Source organism: Pan paniscus, chromosome X, assembly GCF_029289425.2.
Source record: "Pan paniscus chromosome X, NHGRI_mPanPan1-v2.0_pri, whole genome shotgun sequence".
NCBI classification, from domain to species: Eukaryota; Metazoa; Chordata; class Mammalia; order Primates; family Hominidae; genus Pan; species Pan paniscus.
Genome location: NC_073272.2, coordinates 34,138,532 through 34,164,288, shown reverse-complemented (window position 1 = coordinate 34,164,288; position 25,757 = coordinate 34,138,532). Strand labels below are relative to the sequence as shown.

At 31.6% G+C, this 25,757-nt stretch overlaps 1 protein-coding gene across 1 annotated transcript in view; it reads left to right on the top strand.

The window, feature by feature from the left end:
* The window catches only part of DMD (dystrophin), a 2,218,635-nt gene that overhangs the window by 984,273 nt on the left and 1,208,605 nt on the right, over positions 1-25,757 (top strand). Inside the window, exons 38-41 of the mRNA XM_063601607.1 lie at positions 8,547-8,669; positions 10,996-11,133; positions 13,792-13,944; positions 14,796-14,978. Of these exons, the coding sequence (XP_063457677.1) occupies positions 8,547-8,669; positions 10,996-11,133; positions 13,792-13,944; positions 14,796-14,978 (597 nt within the window). The remainder of the gene's footprint in view (positions 1-8,546; positions 8,670-10,995; positions 11,134-13,791; positions 13,945-14,795; positions 14,979-25,757) is intronic.

Sequence of the window (25,757 nt, the reverse complement as noted above, 5' to 3'; positions counted from 1 at the left end):
CCCCCTCTCTACTAAAAATACAAAAATTAGCTGGGCATGGTGGTGGGCGCCTGTAATCCCAGCTACTTGGGAGGCTGAGGAGGGAAATTGTTTGAACCTGGGAGGCGGAGGTTGCAGTGAGCCGAGATCGCGCCACTGCACCCCAGCCTGGGCGACAGAGTGAGATTCCATCTCAAAATAAAAATTAAAAAAATTTCAATAATAAAATATGCATCAAGTTATATTTTTATTGTTGTTGTAATACTTAGCTGCAAAATAATTTTGACTAAACAAACCTTAGGTGTGTCCTATTAATAAAGGCAATTATTTTACGTTTTACAAAATATTATGTAATTTCTACATAACATTTGCTTAGATTGTATTTTTCTAGAGATTTAGATATACTTCACTGTTCTAAGGAGCTGAAATGTTAAATTATTTATTCTGAAATTGATACTAACCGGAAAAAAGTGAAATTATTTTCTCTGACTTTGATCCTTTACTAAGACATATTTGCTACAGGATGTATCTGTCATATGTTCTTTAATTTCCATATAGGCCTTGAAAATTGCTACTAAAATTCATGTAGCAGTTTCTATATATATATGTATTACAACTTTAATATGAAATTTGGACAATCGGGCATCAAATACTTAAATATTCATTGTTTGATTGCTGCAATAATTGTAAATTACCAAGTTTTTTTTTTTTTTTTTACTTCCAATCAGTGTCAGAAGATATAAAAGTAATCATTCTTTGGATAAGAGACTTTCACAAGTTTATAGCAGGCTGTGAGAGAGTCAGTGACCTTCCCATGTAATGTAGAATATATAAGAAAAAGAAACACATGATTGGGCCTAATCTGTCTTAAAATATGGTTCTATGTGTGGAAAATAATTAAGCAGTGATTTAATTATTTTGGCTCTCCTAAACTTCGGTGGGAAATAAATGATGCATTTTATAAATGTGATCTAGAAGGTCCAATGAAGATGTATTGGATTGAAAATTTTTAATTAAAGCTTAATTTTCTGTAGTCAGATTTATCAATGCAAATACATTGATATTTTGCAGTCTCTTTCTGATCATATTATAACTTAACACCTATGATGGAAAATAATATTGTTTCTTAATTGGAACAGTGTTCTTGCTATATATATTCTTTTAATTTTAATTTTTTCAATTTTTGTAGGTACATTGTAGGTATATAAATATTCATTTTTAGTAAAATTTTCTATAAAAAACAGATGAAAACTGAGATGAAGACTTGTAAATATTGCATACTTTGTAAAGCATTAAATATGTAATATTTACAACTAATATCTTCAGGTAATATTAACAGATCACTAGTCAAACTGTATAATATCTGCAAATTTTATTTTACTAAAATGAATCAGAAAAATATGAACCTAACAACATAATTCTTATGTTAGCCTATTTTTTCCACATGTGTAATTGGTTATCCCTATAACAAGGTTAAGTCCATTGAAACTTTGCTAATAAATCCCTTTGGTAACCATGTAAAATATTTTTAAAGTAGATGTGTAATTGAGTTTGGTGAGCAGTGTCATTTGATAAAACTATCTGGGTCTTGTTAGCATAACATTTGAAATAATTAAAGCTATTTGGTGAATCTTGATTGTTCTCCTTTGATAAAGGAAAATTAGTCCCCTGATCAGTGTCAGTAGATGAAAAGCAATTTTGCTTTGGACCAGAGACTTTCAGATATTTATAGGAGGTTGTGAGAGTGTCAGTGAGTTGACCAAGTTCTCACAGTTAGACAGTCTGGTTAGCAAATACTAGATCTCAGTCCATTGCTTTGTCCACTTCAATACACTGACTCAGCATAGTTTACTGCCTCTATTTATGTCATCAAATAGTTTTTGTTGGTCTACTATGCGTTAGTATAAACATACCCAATTTCACTTCAAATACAGTGATTTCGTTATACTTTTTGTATTAAAAATGACAAGAACAAAAGGTGGTAGGGAGGAAGAAATGGAAGAAGGAAGGGGGAATGGAAGAAATACAACTGGAAAACAACCTAAGTAAATCAAAAGAAAGTTTAAAATACGAAATTGCTTAAAGTGTTATGTTTTTACTTTTATCTGTCTCCTCCATATATTTTAGAGTTAAATGTTTTCCTCTTTTAATTCATTTCCTACTCCAAAGAGTCATGTAATCATGAAATAGAGAAATATTCTAAGTTAAGCTTTATAAAAGGTAGACAGTAGGAAGCAGATTCTTGACCCATGAATATATTTTGCATCCGATTTTAAAATGTGTAAGCATGAAATTAACCTCATCCATACAAAATCAATTGAAATCTACTGGGTAATATCCTCTAATTAGCCTCACAAGTTAGTCACATTTTCACATTTTTATCATCAAAGCATTAAAGGTAAACCAGTACTTTATCTATTCTCAAAAGAATGCAACCAATGAAATGTCACTATTTGGAGTCAATTTATTTAATTTAAAAAATAATATTTCTTACATTTTCTTGTTTGCTCTAATAATTTTAAAATAATAGAATAAATAAGTTTATAAACCATATTTTAAATAACCTTTCTTCTAGCATAGATGTAGTATCTTTCCAATACACTTATTTGTTTTTGTAAGTTCTTTTCCTCTACAGATAGAATGATGTGAAATAACTCTTCATATCATATCAGTAGTCTGTCTTTTCTGTACTATAGGGTGTTTCTTGTCCTTGAAATTTTTCATCTTGGTTTCCATGAATTCTTCTTATTTTTCTATATCAATATTGTAATGATAAATAAATTTTCAAAGCTGCAGAATGGAAAAAGGAGACTGATGGATTTGAAGCAATTTTAAACCAATCTGTAGCACTTGGATTATTTATTTTCAATTTAGGGTTTAGTGTGATTTGAATATAGTGGTAATTTATCATGATTATTAAGATTCCATAGTCCAGATTAACAAATGTTTACTTGCTGTCTGTGTAAACACAGTCATTATTATGCTAGTGTATCTGTGCATGCCAAAGTAATATTTAACCAAGGAAAGCTTACATTTTAAAACTAATAAAGTGTATCTGAGTAATTTTGAATGCTTTCAATTTACAATGAATCAGTTTGTAATTGATCTTGCTTTTCTTCAGTCTGTTATCCTTTGTTAACTTGTTATAAAAGTCAGCTTTAATGCCAAAACTTCAACAAAGCCTTAAATTTCATTAATCCTTAAATAATCCAACAGCACAATTAATAGTTGTTAAGCAATTTGAAACATTAAAAAATCAAGGAAAACAAAGTGTTGTCTTTCTCGGTTTCTCTGTCTCTTCTTTATGTGTCCATTTATCCATTTATTATACTTCCCTGTGTTCTAATTTATATGTATTTTGTATGACTGCGCAGTTATGCTAAAGCTCTTAAAATGAAAAGGTAAGTAAAAAATTAAAAGTGTCCAAAACCTATGCTTGGTATACACTTCCTCATGCAATATTATAACTTTTGTTTGATTATTTTCTATATAACTAAAACCTATTTTGTGTGCACTGTCTAACATTGTGTGATTTAATTGTGATTCCAGTTCTTTTGTGGTCATCTATTTCCTTTAAAGTCAATAGAAGTAACTTACCCAATAATTAAGATGATTTATCAGCCATTGCTTTCAACTGCTTTAGACAATTTATCATAATTCTGAATTGAAAAGCAGGCGTGATATACTTTGTGTTTTAAAATTTGGTGACTCAAGAATGAGCTGTTAAATTATAATCGCTTTCTTATTACATGTTTCCTTTGTAAAGTTGCATAAGAATTCCAAGTTACAAAGACAGGGAAGACCAAGGAATGACATGTAGAATTTTAATTGGGTGGGAAAGTGTTTTCTGTTTTAGAATGGGCATAGCCTAATGCTGAACTAGTGAACTCTTAAGAAAAGCAATGAATTTTTTTCATCTCTTTGTGTCCAAAGACTATTAATCATATGGCTGTCAAATGGCTGGTGCTATCCTGCCAATAACATAGCTAAAACAATTGGTTTGATAAACTTATTTTGGTTATAAAATTGGTCACTGGTTGATTAAATTAATATATAGGTAGTTCTAAAACTACCGATTGATATAATAAGCACCTTTTCCTGTATAAAATAAAAGGCAGTGTTTTCACTGGAAAATAGAGTAGTATAAGACATATTGCCAACTTTAAGGATGGAAAATTTATTTAGAGAGACAAGCATATATCTTTGAAAACCAAATAATATTATATTCCTGTCTATAAGAAAGCAGTGCAACACAAGCTGAGATACACATAAATGAGAATAGAAACTCCTGAAATAACAGGTCAATCCCACTCCCGTAATTTTTCCTATACCCCGAGGACTGCCTTAAAATTTCACTCAGAACACATAATGCAAGATAATAAGACTGACGTAAGAATAATCTAAATTCACCACAAGTTATAAACAAAACATTACTATTTTATTCAAAGTAATTATGAGATGTTAGTTCTTTACAATGTTATGAGTATAATGGTTAATAGAGCTCTATACTGCCTAATAAGGTGGTCATGAACCACATGTGGCCACTGAGCTTTAGAAATTTGGCTACTCCATGTTAAGATTTATAAATAAGTGTAAAATATGTGTGGGTTTTGAAGAGAATATAAAATGTAAAATATTCATATTTTTGTATTGATTATGAGTTTATACGATAATTTGGACATCTCAGTGAAATCAGTAAAATTAATTTTATCTGTTTTTTGTTTTTTACTATGGCAACTAGAATATTTAAAATTACATATATGGCATGTATTATATTTCTGTTGAGCTGCACTATTATAAAAGTTCTACTTGAATTTAGAGACAAGAACTTACTGTAAGGTTATAGAATTTTAAGAAAATGTCTGTGTGAAAAGGATTTTGTTCCTAAAATGTGACTGAATACATCCTCATCTAGTCTCTGCTTATAAACATTTAGCATTACTTTAAAATCAGTGTTTTTAAAAAAATTGCAGTCCTCATCAGTTGTTCTTATATAAACCTAAAATTTAGGCTCCAAATAATTTTTGCCCACTGATTTTAGTTAATCACTTTGAAACTACACAAAATAAAACTACTCAAATTCTTAATCTTCCTAATTTTTTCAAACAAAATGCACGGTAGTCTTTTATTGGAAAATCTAGACCCTACACATTGAACTAAAGAAGTCTAAGTTTCCATTTTCTTGCCTGAATAATTAGCTCTTCATTTTTTGGTAGTCTCTCCCAAAGCTCTTTTTACATCTTGCCCCTTTTTTGTGTTTACCTGGTGGTATCATGTTGCTTAGCATTTGGGCAGCGGTTAATATACATACTCATATAATGCTAACCAGTCAGGTCTTTTGAAATTTCTACATAGAAATTGTGTTATTTAAAATTCCATGTCACTAAAAAAGATCCTTGAAATGTCTATTTTGGCTCTCAATTATTAGTCTTTTGTTCATTTTTTCAGGAAATATTTACTTATGAATATTTACTATGTACCAGAAATGACTGTAGGTTGAACATGAGAAACTCAGCTCCATAGGATGTCTAGGGAACACACCCCACTGACTGTATCTGTGGTATGCCTTTTCTGTCTCCAAATAATTCCTGATTAAAAAAAAAAAAACTGCACCCTGTAAACTAAATGCAAGGCTGTGATATCACTTTCTATATTGCCGCAGATAAATTAATCAGTAGTTTTGTTCTTCAGAATTATGTAACTCTACCAAACTGGTATCTAAAATCCTCCATGTTCACCATTACAATGTTATGATTTCATCAAATCCCTTGGTATAATAAAGACTCATTATATCAATAAGCCTGTATTTTATCCTTTAAAACCATAGATTTCAAAGGAGGAAGGTCTTGACCTGAGCCAATGGATGATTAGGATTTTGAGAGGAAAAAAATAAGACCCAAGATTATAGAGCATGTATTTATATTGGATGGACACATAGAACTTTGAGAGAAAATAACAGTCAACATTTATTAAGCTTTTATTATATACCAGACACCATTCTAACATATTTGATCTTAGTAACAGCCCTGTGAGGTAGATATTCATCTTATCTCCATGTTATAAAGAAACTGAGGTTCAATGAGGATAAATAACCTAAGTTCCCTCAGCTAGTAAATGGTAGAGCCCAGATTCAATCTATGCATTTTCATACAGAAGTTTATGTTCTTCACTAGAAGATGAAAAGTATTCTAAGGTCATTGAAGGAGGCATAACAGAAGATCACCAAATGGCCTGCAAAAAAAGGTCTATATTAGGAACACTTACATAAGGCTGGCAAGTCTTTGGGGCAAGATTAGGAGAAGCCTCGACTACTGTGCTGGAGGTTGGACTTTATTCTATTTATACTCAATAGATGCAGAAGGTTCTTCAGCAAATAAATTGCATAATGAAAGAAAGGTTTTTGAAACATAGTAAGCTGATCATTGAGCACAGGCTGGAACTGGTTTGACAGAAAGGAGATTTGACATCTGTTCAAAGCTTATTGCCTTAGTTTTGTGTAAGGAGCAGGAACGATGGAGTCTCTGGGAATACAAAGCAAGTGGATCATAGCAAGTCAATTGACACTTACTTGATTTTTATTAGACATTAGAGTGAGATGTTCAAAAATAGCCTGACTTGCGTTTTACGCCTGAATGACTGAGAGAAATGGTCTTCCATTAACAGAACTAGGGAAGTTAGTATTGTAAGCAGTTTGCGGGAAAGATAATGTGCTCCATACTAGGAATGTGAAACTGCAGGTGAAAATTCAGCTGGCTATTGGAGAGTCTAGATGGGAATTCAAAAGTCAGATAACAGCTTAGGGTGAAGACTTGGAAGGTATAAAAAATTGTTAAATTCGTAGAAAATTGTATCTTAAATTAATAGAAGTTAAATTCCTGGAGAGATGAGCTAGAGAAGAAGCAGTTGGAATAAAACAGGTAAATCTGACTGCAAATAGACCTATGTTCTTCTGACATCCAAGTACACAATAAAAGTTATTTTCAACATTATCATTATGTATTCACAAAATCACATAGAAGATAGTTGCTTTCATTAAATATTAGCAAATGTGAACGACCATTTAATAACATAAAATATCACCAAATTGATAATTGTGTAGTTATGATTCTAAGGGTTGTTAATCTTTTTACTTTTACCATCATCTAAACAGTGTATGATTTTATAGTACCGTATTTGCTAATAATACATACACTGAAACTTTAAGCATGTTCGTACCACTACCAATCTATACTGGTTCAAATAACTTATGATATTTCAAATGGCAAATGATCATTAGGATTTAAAACTGGTAGTGTAATAGGTCACTTAAAATTATCTCATAAATCCTTTCAGGGGTGTGTAGAAGTACCTAGAAGATACGTGGTTATTCATGTTGCGTATGAGAATCATGTCATCATGAATAGCATTTGATTATTCACTTCTTCAATAGTGACAGATTATTACCTTTAGATATTTAGTTTTTCTTCTACACTTCTCCGTATTGTTCACCAGAAGTTGCCATCTAATAAAAATTCAACCTCTTCCTGGGAATGTGACTGGAGAAGGGTAGGTGGGGACCAAACTTGATGAATGTAATCGTCTTGGCAAACGACACGGGGGTCATACCTGAATTGGTTTTACAAAAGTAAAATGTTTTAGCTCTGAAAGAAAATCAGATTTCTGTATGTCATCTATGGGTTTTCAAAAGCTATCCCATATAAAATATGTTCTAGTGTTTTAATGGAAAGAAATACAGCATAAAGATTGAGAGAGTATCAATGTATTTTATTAACAGAATTTTAATCTAATAACTAAACCTTGCCCACTTTTTTGAATATATATTTGATTTTCCATGTCTTTTCACTTATCACTCCTTTTCAAGGGTTTTGTTTAGAAAGTCAAGAGATTTTAAAGTTTTCTGAGACTGGTCATTATCAGTTCAAAAGTAAAGAAACTGATGTTTACAAGGTTGAAAAGCATAGATTCTTTATGTGAAATATATTAGGTTCATTCGTTTGAATTTATTTGCATCACCAACCAAACTGTTCCTAAGGCAAGCTAATGGCATTGTTTGTCTTAGAAGAGCATGCCTGTCAATTGTGCTGTGCTAAAAATGTCATTTAAAACATCTGAGCAGATTGCCATGTAGTTTTTCTAAGGATAAGATGACAATTCTGCATTTCTACCTGAGGTTACTGTTATTTGATGAATGAGGCAATTTCTGATGAGACATATTTACCCAAATGTATTTATATCAGAATATTTAAAATAAGGTCAAATTTGACTTTAGATTATTAAAAATTAGCCCATTCAAATGTATCTGTAAATTGACTGTTGTCGATATCACCAAATGATGAATTGTACTATCTTGCATGTATGTTCAGCTCTGGTGATTTGAAATGTTTCTCCTTATTTGCATCCTCAGGTACTTTTCCAGTTGTATTTCAAAACCCTTCATAAAACATAATATGGAAACATAATGCATGTGATGAGTTTAGCAACAGGAGGTTGAATAAATGTATTTCTTTTGGTTTATGTTTCTAATAAATAGTAATTTTGATTTAAATTAGCACTATCTTTTTTTTTAGGCCTCCATTCCTTTGAAGGAATTGGAGCAGTTTAACTCAGATATACAAAAATTGCTTGAACCACTGGAGGCTGAAATTCAGCAGGGGGTGAATCTGAAAGAGGAAGACTTCAATAAAGATATGGTAAATTGGTTGTGATAAAAGTGTGAATGAACTAGGAGTGGAAATAAATATTTGGAAAGAACTTAGATAAGTCTCCAACTGAATTTTCAGAGCACATATTACACATTTTATGATTCTAATGAATTTTATAAATGCAGAATATTCTTGACCTTTTATTACAAATGCTGAATTACTACGGTATGGTAATATAGGAGCACTTACGGTTTCTAATAAATAGCCCAGCAATTTTCTTTTGACCTGACCTACTTTTGAACTTATCAAGGGCAAAATGTAATTGGAAAAAAGAGTCGAATCATAAAGTAAACTAAAAATTTAATAAAATACTCAACTATCATAGATGACTGACATTTTGTATCAGCAGTGTTTTTGGTAGTATAACATTTATTTCAATGAAGAGAGAATAATGCATAATATGAACATTATTTATTACAATTTCCCACAAAGTTGTTTTACCAAATAGTTGTTTAGTTAGTACATTATATGTCTAAAATGTGTATAAATTCATGCTGCTTATTTCATGGGAGTAAAGAAATATGACCATGTGTGCTCTTCCCAACCTCAGAATATTCTCCTTCAATCCCAACTAATTTCAAAGTATCTACTACATTTCTCTCTGGCTTGAATATTTTTACATCACATCCTTATTAACTGACTTTTTTTTTCTCTCTTCATCCTCCTTTTCACAATTTTTTCCCCTCTTTCACTGCCATCACCTCTGTGGCATTCTTAACCTTTACAATTACCAGTGCTAGAGCCTTCTCAGACAATGCTTGAAAGTGACATCAGAAGACAATATATAAATATTAAGTAATAAGTGTGTGAAGCAATAGGAGAACTATTCCCACCAATCTTAGTTCCCACTTCCTGGAGCTGCCTCAATCAATACTCCCCATGTATGGGGTTTGGTGGCCTTGCCATCTCAGCTTGTGGAAAGACAGAAGAGGCTTTCCAAGTTGCTGAGTTACAGCAATCTCTACTTCAGGTCAAAGAAGAAACTAGAGGGCACCAAGATGAAAAAAAGTACTGACTACCTCTTGGGCTGACCCCAACTCTGCCCTAGAGCCCTCAACTGGTATAGGGAAAGAAGTGAAGTGGGTTTTTAAATTTTTTGTTGTTTTTGTCCTCAGCCCTAGAAAATGCTACAGACTTTTACAACACATTTTAAAATAAGTAAAGTCTTTTACAGACTATAAGTATATGATGTGTCTATATTATGATAAGTATATAATGTGTCTATATTATGCTGTATGTTTCTTTAGATTATTGACCAGTCTCTGACAAAAATAATCCCATTCCCCCATACAAAATGAATAAGTCCTCAGTTGTGTGTTGAAGTTTATTCATTATAGATTTAAATATATAACATCTAATTCCTTGAATTGTAATACACACATACAAGAACTTGTGACTTTTGAAATTTATTATTTGTTTTCCTTATGTCATCAGTGTACCTTGAGTACCATTACAATGTGAGACTACTTGATACAAAGTTTTCACATTCTGAGTTGAAAGAAAGAAAACTAAAGGTGAAAAATCACATGGTCATATATGCGACTATATTAGACCAGCATTTATTCAAAACATTTTATTTCTAAGTAAAGAAAATTAAGATATTGTTCTTGCAGTCTAAAGGAACAAAATACCTATTGAAAATGTTTAAAGCCATTTTCCAGTCCATATTTTAGTATTATTTGATCGTATTTAAATTAACATGCATATATGACATATTTTAGAAATTATTTGATGGTAACTTAACACATGATTTTTATTAATATCCTGATATTTCTCCTATTAATATTGAGCATTTAGGTTTCAGAAATGAAGCAGGAGTTATTAGATAGGAATTAGTGTACATTTAAATCAAAATATTTTCATGTAGTTGTGTGTTAATATTTTCAGATTTGCTGTTACCTCAGTCACAAATACACATGTGTATTCCTTTAGGGTTCAGTTAACATTATAAATGATAACTTTAGCTCATTTCTCTAATGTTTTAATTTCTAGAACTACACTAAAAAAGCCAAAAGAATACTTTCACAGTAATTCATGACTTGTCTGACATGATGAAGTACCACACTCCCCCATCTTTCTACAGGTGCCCCTCAAAATGTGTTCTTTACAACTAGATGGGAGGAAACTTATTTTGAAACCTAAAGTACCAAATGTAAAAGAAAGGCTATGAGCACAGTATCTTATAATAGCATTCCATGAAAGTTTTAAATCGGATTTTTTTTGTGTGTTTAAATAACATGTCTTATTATCTCTGTTAACAATGTACAGCTTTTTAAAAACCAAAATGAAGACTGTACTTGTTGTTTTTAATCAGAATGAAGACAATGAGGGTACTGTAAAAGAATTGTTGCAAAGAGGAGACAACTTACAACAAAGAATCACAGATGAGAGAAAGCGAGAGGAAATAAAGATAAAACAGCAGCTGTTACAGACAAAACATAATGCTCTCAAGGTATTAGAGCTAAAATTATAATATACCTTGCCTGTGGTTTTTTTTTAATATATAGGGTAAAATATAATGTGCATTAATAAAATCTGCTTCAGACTCTTAGTCATCAGAAACTCACTTTTTCTGTTCCATGTGTGTGCTTTATTTAACATTTTTGAGTGGTATTTGATTTTGAAAGATGTGTTGCTTAAAAGTTATGGCTTTTCAAAGACATATTTTTCTAAGTAGTAATTGAAAGATGGAAATGCATTCATAGTACTTATACATTTAATTTTCTAATGTGCTTTATTTTTATCAGCTACTTTATATTGAAAAAAACCTGCCTAACTGCCCCAATAACCGATCTACATGTATCCATTATTCCTGCTTTCTTTACTTAATTGATTTTGCTTGCATTAGGTCCAATTATTTGGTAACCTGATACGTGTTTAATAAGCCCTAGATTCTTTTCATTTATTTATTTTTAAAACTTTATTATGCCTTTAAGAAAGTCACTCTTTGCAACTATCTACAAAAGTCAAATTTCATTTACGTAGGAATCCTAAAATATAATCTTAGTGCCCTTGAATAAGAACTGCTACTTTCATATTAAGCAGTGTAGTGTATGGCTTCAAGTCCCCACGTGACTCATCTGGTTTGTGCAGGAAGAGCAGGATAAACTTAATTTTTCTATAATAATATCTAGGAAGTTCTTGAGACTAGACATGTGGAAAGTTTTGTGAAAGAAACTTTTTTGTATATGCTTTGCAATAATCACTATTTGCATGCATGGCTGATTTTCTAATACTTTTAATTGCTGAGCTTTTCCTTGTAAATCACTCTTTTGAGCTATGTAGTTATGAAGGTGGATCCACCTAGCAGGTAGATAGAGTCTGCTTTCTACATGCAAATAAGTGAATAAAACCTTTCCCCCTATAGTCAACCAAATAAACACTGCTGAGAATGTAATTACACAATATTGTGCCTGCAAGGAATCCACAAGGAAAGTCTAATTGGCCAGCAGGTGTTCTGAAGGTAACTGCTGATAAATATAGTAAACAGAAAAGGCCTCTTCCTCGAGGGAGTGCAAAAGCACACCATAATGTGTCTAGAAAATCGGAACGCTATGTAACTCACACCCTTCCAACTGTGAGCAAGCTTTCAGAAGTATCTACACTGGTCGTATGATGGTATGTGTCCTACTGAATAGCAGTGTTTAATGGTTATCTGGCATTCCTCTAAAGAAATCTACATGACATCTCTAAATATTTTACATATTATACATCATTTTGTGCTTAGGAAATGAAAGATGTTTCAGATTGATGACCACCAAGCCCTTTCTCTTGGCAAAGATGTGAGTTATGTCACAAATAAGGCATGGCTCAACTCTAATTCACGTGGCTGTATCTTGTTACCTTTGAAAAAAGCAGCATTCGATCTGACTCCTCAGAAGGTTTGAAAATTCAACATAAAACATAAAGTACAGCAAGGTTTAAATTCCCAATTTTAAACAAACTAGATAATGAAGTGTAGTTCATTCTTGCAAATATAGGCTATAAGTGATTAATCAAAATCGTCAACACTACTCGCCAAACCAATCTATACCAACATATTCAATAACTTTTTAAACCTGTCAAATAGTTCCAATTCTGGTCCTTATGAAATATTTTAGAGAAGGTCAAAACTTTCCAATGGAATGAAATTTTTAGAAATTCTCTGATATTTATTATTTTTTAGCTCGAATTTAACCTGTGAATAAAACCCTAATTGCTACTTTCTGTAGAAATGAAAGCTGCATGCAGAGCTTATGTTCCCATGAATTATAAAATGGCATTTTGAGTAATTCTATTAATCACAGAAGATACTGGGTGTGCTTGTAAAGAGCATGATGACTGATTTCCCCCCATTGTTGATTTATTAAATTAGTCTTATCACATTGATTTGAAAGCATGCACTTGCTGTTTTCTTTTTTCAAATAGTTAATTGTTTTGCATTTAGAGCATGATTTGGTATAGTAAGATAAATGTGGCTATGCAAGCCTTGGAAGGAGAAGCATTTATCTAACATAATTTTTTATTAGTTATGTTCACAAATATACGAACAGTGGTGACACTTCTACACATACAGCTTGGAACAGTTTATAAGACAACTAAAATGGCTTTATATTTCTAATCATAAAATATTAATGGCCTATGAAACTGTTTTGTAGGCATTTCTGAAAACATGAATGTATATTGGTGGAGTACATAAAGTTTTGTTGATGAGCCCCAAGGCTAAAGATACACATTTTAGAATTTTACCTATTTTAAGTCAAATACAAACTCACTAGGTTTGTGAGTTTGTATCTAGTTGTCAATTGTATTCGTATATTAAACTCTTTCACATAAACTACACAACAATTAGCTCATTAAGAGTCAATTAAATGTGACAAAATTTTTAAGCAAGTTTGAACATGCTAAGAGAAAATAAGTGTGTTATTCAGGTTTCTTAGCTTCCTATACATGGGTCCTGCCTCATGAATAGACAATTTAATTACGTCTTTGTATATTTTGCATATAAATATGATTTTAACCTAAGTTGTACAAAAAGATGAGGGACGCAAATTATTTTGATAAATAACTGCAGCCAGAAGTGCACTATACATATATATTGATATTTTAATAATGTCTGCACCATGAACAGGACTTGAGGTCTCAAAGAAGAAAAAAGGCTCTAGAAATTTCTCATCAGTGGTATCAGTACAAGAGGCAGGCTGATGATCTCCTGAAATGCTTGGATGACATTGAAAAAAAATTAGCCAGCCTACCTGAGCCCAGAGATGAAAGGAAAATAAAGGTAATGTTGTTTTAGAATGTCAATACCAGATTTTATTATACAGTTTAATTAACCTGTGAAGATCATATTTAAAATGTTGATGTTCTTGTTTCTATTAACGTTCTCTTTGATTTGATGCATTTCCTTGTATTGTGTGTTGTTTTCAGTAAATGTATTGTATTAAGTGTTATTCAATTGACGTAATGTTGAATGAATAAAATGTTTTAGACTATGTAAAATGATTTAAGAAATGTGATGTGTTTTCTGGTAAAATTGTAATTGACTTTGTGTATCTTTGTTCCAGATGAACTAATGACTTATCGGTATATGGACGACTTCTTACTCATGTTAGCCCATTCATTTCATCAGAGCATCTTCACACATCATTGTTCAATCTCTATAGATTTATTTGCATATTGTCTAAATATGTTTTTTTCTGTTATTATTTTACACTTTTTATTTTGCTTCATTCTCTGTTGCGTTCCTCAAACCTTTAAAAAGGAAATAAATAACTTATTCACTTACCCTCTAAATTATATTCTATATGGACGGTCCCTAATAAATAATGAGTTATCACTCCAAATTGATTCAAATCCCAAGACACCAGAGGAATTTAGAAGAAAGAAAATGTTAGACCAATTTCAATATTTACTTAATTAGAATATCTAAAACCAAGCATTCAAAGGATAACTGAAATAATATTTGGATTATTGAGCGAGGATGACAGTCATGCCTTTCATATTTGTAAATTTCAAAGGATGACAATAAAGGGACAACAGCCTTTGAAATTTTGAGAGAAGTATTTGCTGCTTGCAAGTCGGTTGATGTGGTTAGCTAACTGCCCTGGGCCCTGTATTGGTTTTGCTCAATAGGAAATTGATCGGGAATTGCAGAAGAAGAAAGAGGAGCTGAATGCAGTGCGTAGGCAAGCTGAGGGCTTGTCTGAGGATGGGGCCGCAATGGCAGTGGAGCCAACTCAGATCCAGCTCAGCAAGCGCTGGCGGGAAATTGAGAGCAAATTTGCTCAGTTTCGAAGACTCAACTTTGCACAAATTGTGAGTTGTTACTGGCAAACCCACGTATGTGTTTGCAACTACTACTCTATTAACAGAGGCCTACTAATAAAAAAAAGAGACAAAAAATCTGGGTACAGTTTTAAACTTCTAATGTACATTCTGAAAGTGAGTGGTTTCCCTCACTTTGGGCTTCTGTAACACTAGTGCTTAATTTTGCCAATTAAAGACACAAGAAATTAACAGATAACAGGGAAAACCCCTTATCAAAAATGAAAATACATCTTAATTTTTTTTGCTACATCATTTTTCATAACATTGGCAATGTTAATTTGTCAATTTATCATACATTCACTTTACTTCAATGTCTAATCCAAAAAATATGTATTGCTTTCCTGAGATCATCCCATGCTGATTTTACTTTCTTAATGTATACATGATAAATAATAAATATTTCGTGGTACATCTTATGTCAACCTGCATAAGCCATTATCTCATTGACTTGAAGAATAATAGCTTAATCCTCACACCTGGTGTAACTACTTAATGGGTTACAGTGCCCGTAAAAGAACTGGATGCCTAGTAAGATGGTTGCTAATTGATTGCAGATTGAACAATATCAGATAATGTTATTACTGAAATGTTAACAGCCAAAACAAAAAGGAGTGACTGCTCTTCTTTCAAACAACTGAATGGAAAGTGTATGGTTCTCTCTTTAAAAAGGCGATTCAGAATTGTTAGCTTGGTCTCACTTCTTTATTTGTAGTAGGTAAAAACCATAGAGGTTTTCTGACAGGTACATTTTTGTTCCTATTATTAACGCTTGTAAGATGAAGAGGAATGATCATCATCTGTAATTATAGAAGAAAGTACTACTCACAAAACCAGGATGTCAAAGTCTGGAAACTAAGTCTTTATAGTTAAGTTAGGTTGAATTATATGAATCAAACAGATACTCAACCATTTTGCCCTATGTAAATAACAACTTGCATAGGGTTCAGCCCATGTATGAGACTTCTTGGGAACTTCTTCTGTGATATTGTCAGTTCCATTTAATTTGGTGTATATTTTTAAAATGTCAAAGGTAGTTACCATAACTTAATTTTATGAGCATATAAGGGAAGTATGTTGCATATTATTGTGACTTCTTTTAATACTTCAAGAAAATTAATAAATACACTGTTTTCTGTTAAATCTAATACCCTAAAGTTTAATAGCAGGTGAATTATTCTGAGCAATTGGAAGAATACAAGAAATAGTGAAACTGTATTGCATATGAAGTCTAATTCCACCTGGCTGAGTGTTTCAGCCTATTATCCTTCATATTAGATGTTATGAATGTAATGTGTCATAAATAACCTTACACTAACTAGCAAGCCTGTGTCTGCAGATGCAAAATGAAGCGAAAGATTAAGGCAATTAAAAAGAAAATTCTAATAAAATATTTTCACCTCAATTTAATAGATCATTCAAGGGGGAGTCCTTTGCTTTGAATTATCTGACTACTAACTCATTTCTCCATTCCAATTTTCCCCAGGTCTTGACACACCCAATATGCAGGTTTAAAATTCGTTACAAACTAATCAAGTTGCTAATGCTTTATGGCTAAATAGGCACAGGATCAAAAATCTCCATAAACCACTTACTTAAAATGCCATTATGTCCCTATTCATAGTAGGCTCTCAACAAATATTTGTACAACGTAATAATGACTGGTGAAATAAAGGAAGCATTTGTGAACCAGTATATATTTTTAAAAAATTGTAGTAAAATTCTAGGATATATTTTCCTCATAAACGATTTATTCTTAAGTTTTATATATTAAAGATCCAAAATTCAGAATGTGAAGGGGGCTATTTTTGTGTTAACTGTTAATTATCCATGATAATAAAGTAATCACAATCTGTATGAAGAATAATCAATTTAATATTGCAGTTATATTTGGAATTGTATTTTAATTTGAACTGAAGGATAATTGATAGATGATAAGTAGGTATATAAGTTGGTAGGTAGATAGATAGACAGGTGGATGTAGAAATATTCAAGATATATCTTTATACTTTACCAATTGTCAATGCATTTTAAAACTAATTTCACTGTGGCCACTGATTAGAGTTATCTTTCCCATTTCTTATGCCCTAGAGTCATTTGTGATAGTCACAGTAAGCAGCTTAATGAAAAGTAGTATTTGATATAACCTTACAATGGCTCTGATGCAGCATATGCCATAGCTTCAGAATTTCTTACCTCCCCCTATATTGTCCTTCTCTAATTGTTTGATTTTTATTTTTCCTAACTGTCCCATTTTGTTTTTTCTAGATATAAACTCTAGGCTTAAAGTTCATCTTTCATGTCTTTACAGCAACAAGTTGAAATAGTAAGCGGTACTCTTAAAGTGCTTAGTATGTGAGAGCTGAGTGAGTTTAAAATGAAAAATTAATTTTCCTTATCTCACAGATAAAGACGCAGAGAAGTGCTAACCACTGTAAAATTAAGGCATTTAGGGGACTCTGTCCATGTCAGAGCTATATATGGTAGTAAGAAAGCTCAGAAAAGGACTGAGACTTTGAGGGAACAATCATGAGGCAGCCGCCAGCCACACAGGAATGCAGACCAAAGCATAGTAGAGGGTATCTGCAAATTGTGGTCCTCAGGGCAAACCTGGAGATGATAAAGAAGAGGCATGAGACTGGGAGGAAGCAGGTAAAAATTTTACCAGATATTCAAAATGAGAGAACTCCTGCCTTAATTAGGAATTCCAGTCATTTCTAATATATTTCCTGTTGGTTTAGAAACTAGGTTCCTCAGTTAAGACCAAGCACGGACTGTAAACTGAGGAAAAGGGATAGTTCTATAGGATGTACTGTCACAGAAGTGTGGTCTAGTAAAATTAACTCTTGGATAAACAGCCTTGAATATGAATCCCAGTGACTTTGAGTGCTGTATGATCAGGAATAAACTGAGTCTCATATACTTCATTTGTACAGTGGAGATAAGGATGTTTCTGAGGATTAAATAAGGTAATATTTGTCAAACACCTGCTGCGTTATGCAGGCTCAATGCATGAAAGTTTTCTTCGTCTCCTTTCTATATATATATTAACATTGGAAAATAGACATAATCTTTAATTTTTAAAATATTTTCATAAGGCATTAAGAGAATTAAGTATGCAGCATTTGTTTAAAATGTTAACAACAGATATCTCGTTCAGTGAAAATTTCAAATTTAGTTCTATAATATATAAGCAGATACTTTTCTCTAGATTCACAGAATAAACACAGGAAATACCACACAAATCTGATGACTGCCAAGAAAGGGCATGATTTTCCATAAACTGCCCCTCACATCATTGTACCATTTGGAAAATAACCTCAGAGAGCCCAGGCATTTGCAAACACAAAATTATATAATGAAGATACCACTACAACCCCCAAGGGTCGTGTGAAACTCCTAAGGAACATAAGCTTACAAACTAAAATTATGATTATTGTGGAAAAAAATTATAAGCAATGTTATCAGATGCCAAACGTTAAAAGGAGAATGTATACCAGAAGAAAATAGAGATAAGAGGATAATCACCAAAGGATATTAAGTAATTTTTAATGTTCAAAAATAAAAATTAAATGGATTTTTTTCCAGTAAGAATAGGCCATTATATAAAGTGAAAACGAAGATTTGAAAAAACAAAGTCTAGAAATGAAAATATAATTAATCCCTCAAACATCTGCATGAAATACGTTTCAAGTTGAAAAAATAGGGATTATGGGGAAGAGACAATATTTCATATTAATGAAATTTAATAAAATGGAATAAATGTAAATTTTAATGAATCCTCAAATTCAATAAAGGTCAACCAACGTGGAAAAAATAAAAACAAGTCTACCAGCTAGCTCTGAATGAAACTCAGAGCATCAATAATCAAAAAGGTATCATAAAGGTTACTTAAGACAAAAGAACATTTACAGGATGACAATATTGACTGAAGACTTTTCATCAACAATAGATATTAGAAGACAGTTGAATAATATCTTCAAAATGCTAGGCACATTTTCAAATACCAGGTAAAACATGATTCAAGAATTAAGGCAAAATATTTTCAGACATACAGCTAATTTCACCTGAACAAAAACTAAGAATTTCTTGCCTATAGATTTTTGCTAAAATGATTACTAAGCAATATACTTGTGTAAAATAAAATGAAACTAGAAGGAAGGAGACAGCGATGTAAAGCTGTATAAAATTGTTTTCTCTGTAAATAAGAACATTTATTTAAAAAGCTTATAATCCTAAAATTTGGTCGGTGCCACCAAGGAAAACACAGAATACTAGTAGAATGCAGTGTTTGACTGATCCTATGTAAAGAGAGATAAATCAAATAGAAGACTTATTGCATATCCTATGAATTACATATCCTTAATTCATATCCTGTATATTACATATGCTATGTAAAGGGAGATAAAAACAAGACTTATTCGAGATAATGTCAACAAATATAAGGCTTGTGCATAATGTGTTCTATGTAAATTATTACCAATTATAATGTTTCTAGATAGCAAAAAAGTGCTAAACCTCTGAAATATGTATACATACATGACCTTTCCAAGAAGAGCAGCAAAAAAATACAAAAAAAAAGCCCACTTCAGTGAAGAAAAAGAAATGTCCATTTTCTAAATACATTTCCACTTGAGCTGAACATGTTATGACATCAAATACCAAGTATATGATCTTGATATTTAACATTTTATATCCAACAGTCTCTTATCTTGGATGCCTAATGAGCATCTCAAACATACAATAGCCAAGTGAAAAATAAATGATCCACCCCCCATCTACATTAATTGGCATCTACCAACATCTCCAGATGTTATTAAATTGCACTATTATTTACTTAAGTCAGAAACCTAGACATCCTTCATGATTCTTTTCTCTTACATTACCATGTAAATTATTTCCACTCTTGTTGGATATACCTGCAAAATGCATCAAATCACTCCTCCGTATCTGTTATGGAAGTGCTAATCTACAAGATTATTATCTCTCATCTGGATTACTTCCACAACCTCTAACCTCTTCTTCCAGTCTTTCCCCACTTACACCATATTTCTCCTGGTGAAGCCAGAGAGCTCCTTCTGAGGAGTTAATGAGATCATATCAGGCCCCTCCTGCCCATTACTCTTTAAATGAAATCCTGTGATCTGCTATATGATGTAGCCCCTTCCTATCACTTCTGTTACTCACACTTTGTCTCCCTTTTTGCTATTCTGCTAACATAGAGGCCTAAAGGTTTCTTTTCTATACTTAAACACAACCAATTTCATTTCCATATCAGTATCTTTGAACATATTTTTCTAATGGAATATTTTTCACCTAGAATTTTGCATAGGTGCTATAACTTATTTAGATATCCTTTCATTTAGGAACAATGAATATTTAGTAGAACTTTGATGTATAATCTGGTTATGTAATGTAGTAGTTTCTGTTATAAATGTTTTATATTCCCTATACTTATGTATGCAAATTCGGAGTTTAAGACTGCTGTTCAGAACATCAGTTTCTCTTACGGTTACTTCTAGAAGTAGGCATGCTAAGGAAAGACACAGCTTCTGGAACATAAAAGTGAGGTGGTAAAAGATGAATATGAAGAGGGTTACAATATTGTATTGCAATGGATAGCTTGTCCTACAGCAGAGTAATTGTAATGGGATATTTTGACAAAATTAAAGTACACATTTCCAAAATATACATGCTCTTGGAAGGCTGATAGAAAATTAACCTTGTTTGTAGATTAAATGCTGCAATAAATGTGTTATTTAAAATAGTCCTTGGCTGGGCGTGGTGGCTCACAACTGTAATCCCAGCTCTTTGTGAGGCCGAGGTGGGCGGATCACTTGAGGTGAGGAGTTCCAGATAAGCCTGGCAAACATATATAACATGTCATGTATATATATGACATGTTATACATATATACACATGTTATACACACAGATAACATGTTATACACGTATACACATGTTATATATAACATGTTATACATATACACGTTATATATAACATATAACATGTTATACATAACATGTTATACATATACACGTTATATATAACATATAACATGTTATACATATACACACATGTTATATAAAACGTTATATATATTATATATAACATGTTATACATATATACACATGTTATATATAACATGTTATACATATATACACGTTATATATAACATGTTATACATATATACACGTTATATATAACATGTTATACATATATACACGTTATATATAACATGTTATACATATATACACGTTATATATAACATGTTATACATATATACACATTCTATATATAACATGTTATACGTATATAACGTTGAATATAACGTTATACATATATGCACCTTATATATAACATGTTATGCATATATACACATGTTATATATAACATGTTATACATATATAACATGTTATATATACATGTTATGCCTATATACACATGTTCTACATATATACATGTTATATATACATGTTATGTGCATAACGTTATATATACATGTTATGTATATAACATGTTATATGTTATATATACATGTTAGGTATATGTTATGTATATAACATGTTTGTTTTATAATAACATGTTTTATATATAACATACACGTTATATATATAACATGTTATATATATAACATATACACGTTATATATATAACATGTTATATATATAACATACACGTTATATATATAACATGTTATATATATAACATACACACGTTATATATATAACATGTTATATATAAATGTTATATATAACATGTTATATATACATGTATATACATATATACATACATATGTAACATATATATATAACTTGTATATATATGTTACATATGTATGTATATATGTATAATATATAAAATTAGCCAGGCTTGCTGGCAGTTGCTTGTAATCCAAGCTTCTCAGAGGCTGAGGCATGAGAATTGATTGAAAATGGGAGACAGAGGTTACAGTCAGCAGGGATCACACCACGGCACTACAGCCTGGGCAACAGATTGAGACCCCGCCTCAAGAAAAAAAAATAGTCCTTAAGTGAATAAATTTGTAAAATAGACACCTATATATTGTGAATATTTTTCCACTATTTTAAGTTGTTTGAATCTGAATAGTATTTTACATTCACAAAGAGTTTTCACATGCATCTAGTTTGATCACAGTAATGAGCCTCTCAAGTATCATTTTCTTTGTCATTTTACTGTAAGAAAAATTAGCATAAATGAGGTTAAGAGATTTGTCCAAGGATACATCTGAGAAATGGAAGACAACAAACTTGAACTCACTGCTTTCCAAAACATGGTGGGAGTTATTAATAAAAAAGGAAAAAGTTTCAGTGTTTAAACAATTTTGGTAAACAGTAGATTAAGCAAACTTTCCTTACTCTATAACTTTCTAGTGCGTTTGATATGCTAATGGGATTATGACTTTCTATGAAGGGGTTAGATTCTATAGACTTTCACATCTAGACAGTTGCAGTAGAAAAGGGAAATTTCATTTCAGATTGACGAAAGGTTTCTTATTTGAGTGATGGTGAAATAAGAATATTCTTTAGAAAAAAATGGGAAGAACATCACTGTATCATTATTCTTCTGTTGTTTGGGATTTCCTTAAATTTAAGCAGAGATGTACAAGAAAAGTAATAACAGAGCTGTTTGCCACCACCTTATGTAAAATAATGTCTGAGCCTAGATTTAATAGTCTGCTACACATTTTTTATATTGTCTCCTATCTTGTAATAAAAGCAACTCATTTTGAGAATAAAATTAGGGGAAATATATTTTCTTTGCATAATTGCCACATAGATTTTCTTCTTTGCCTTGAAATAACAACAAAGATTGTCAGCTGCCAGTGCAACATCCTTGGAGAATTTGGGAAGATAAATGATTTTCTTATTTAGAGACAGAATGTTCTTTAGTAAATGGAATTGTAAATATAAAAGACTAATAATGGTTGTTAAGGGAAATGTTGCACCAGGATGTAGCTGTTTGTAGAATTTTTCTCCTCTCAGCTCAATTTTGTAATTAACATATTACAAGGATTAAAAAAGAAATTAGCTAACGTTTTATGTTTTTCTAGATTGTTGATGATCATAGTGGTTATAAATATTTGTACGGAGTTTTTTTGTTCTAGTGTCTAGTTGTGTAGCATAATCAGTTTAATGGTTAAGTAGAGGCATGTTCAGCGAGGATCAGCTTCCAGAAAGATGACAGACTGACTTAATTCCTCACCCCCTCACTTCAAATACGTGGAAATTCTGAAGAAAATATAATTTTTAAAAGTTTTAAATACACAGCTGGGCTATGGTGGAACCTCTCTTCCCTCTATGTGCCATGAATGATCAAATCATCTTACGTGAAACTGAACCTGGATTGAGAGCCTAATGGCTAGGAAGAAGTTTTCAAGACCTTTTAGGACAAAATATGTGAACTTCAACAACACATAATATAGAGGTGAAAATAAAACCCCTGCTTAAAGTCAGAATTTTCAAGGGCTTCCCTCAGCTCTAAAGGGGAATAAATAAATCCTACCCACAATGGAGAAGAGGCATTATCTGTAGTGATAATAGCTTAGGATTTTCAAAACTTAATAGAAATTCCAATACTCCGACTGGGAAACTGAGCAAATCTGAAGCAGAAAAGATTATTTAAAAAAATATATAAATATAGATCATCACTATGAAATGATGAATCTGACGAATCCAAAAAAAATAAAGAAATAATTTTAAATACTGCTGTATTTCCTTAGAAAGTAATGACACTTAAAATGGTATCTGGTTTTAGAGCAATGATAGAAGCCAGAAGACGGTAGAATAATATTTTCAAAAACAATGAAAGAACATCCACGTAGGAACCTAGAATTGTGTACTGATAGAAACTCTCTTTCAGGAATAACATTGAAATAAAGATCTTTTCAGACACACAGAAACTGTTTACTAGCATAAAATTCCCTTTAGAGGACGTCAAGATTGGTCTTTAAGCAGGAGAAAGATACAAGATGGAAGATTTAAGCTGCAAAAGAGAATGATGTGCAAAGAAAATGGTTAAAAAAATGGAAAAGTCTTAAATAAACATTTACTGTGTATGAAAGTGTCTATTAAAAAACAGAAAAATGCTGGACATCAATGAAACATGAGAAGGTGGTTAAGTTTTTCATCCACTTTACCTCCTACCTTTCTATGTATTGTTTCTCAGTTTCCATAGGTAGTACCTACTTCTCTAATGCTGAAATGCCTCAGTGCTCAGTCCTTGGGCACTTGCCATTTTTATTTATTCTATAAATGTCTTGCTGTTTTCATCCAGCCTCGTGACTTGATTAAAACAAAATTATTCTTTTCCCCTCAAATGCAGTGGAAGCACTGTTCTTTCAAATTTTCAGAGAAAAAAAAAATCTACGCATGCTTTCTTTAGCCTATCTCTACACAATACACAGGGACAACATTTGAAAAATATAAATCATATTTAAATCTGATCATAATCCTTCAATGAATTCCCATCTAGTTTTAAGTGAAATCCAAAACTCTTCATGAATTTCAAAGGTTATCTGACCTGGCTGGCCCACTTCTTAACTCAGGCCTTATCTCTTAATACTTTCCTCTGCTCCACCTACGTTGACCCCTTTGCTGCTGCTTTTACAGATCTGACATGCACCCATTGCATTGTGTGCTACCTCTGCCTAAAATAATCCTCCCCCGTTTATCCATGTGGCTCTTTTCGTTTCTGCCTTAACTTCTTTACTCAAAAGTGTTTTTTTCAATGAATCTCTCTCATGTGTGCACATACACCACACACACACACACACACACACACACACACACACACACTTTTTATCCATGCTTTCCTCATTTTTCTCAATAAAGTGCACGACCAGGAAAGTTCTCAATATTTTCCTTCTTTATCTTCTTGAGTATTTATTTCCCTACCTAGAAGTAGAGCTCCAACCCAACAATGCAAAAAAAAATTGTCTTTTTTTCCCACTGCTGTGTCCTCAACACCCAAAACAGTGACTAGGTACACAGTATATATTTGTTTAATTCATAAAATAAGTAATTAATCAATAATGAATAAAGCAATTTTAAGATTCTCAGTGCTTAGAATGAAAACTTGCAAAATTTCTTTTGCATGTTAAGAATTTTATACTAATCATTAAATCGATAGAAGTATACAATTTTTGAATAGTAGAGGGAAAAATAAAGACAAGCTATTAAGTTAAAGCAAATAATCCAAATAGAAAACTGAGGTTTAAGAACATTAATTGAATTCATCAAGGGTAGTAAGAAACTATATGAACATAGGATTTTGTGTTTTCCGAATATCCCTAGTCCAAAGCCATCACTATGTATAAAATAAGATGTTAATTACAGTTTAATATTCTTGCAAGTTTAAGCAAATTTACCATTTATACGTGATTTATACAACATAGTACCTCTTGAATATTGTCTCAAATGACTGCCTTCAAGTAGCACGTTAAATAAAAATAGAATAAATGTGTCAAGCTACACTTACTATTCACAATTATTTTATAGTTAGATTATGGCTATGTTAGATATACAATTTTATATTTACTTCTGAATTAATGTTACAGTAATAGACTACAGTCATCATGCAATGTGTTGTCAAATATATTAATAAACAAGAAAAAACAGTAATATACTGTGTCAAATTTTTCTATCAAGTGGAAATTTAGCACATTCTTCAGGAAATATTGACTACAAAATCTATGATTAATATATTTTTCATAAATATTGGATATAAATACAAAATGAAGTGATGAAT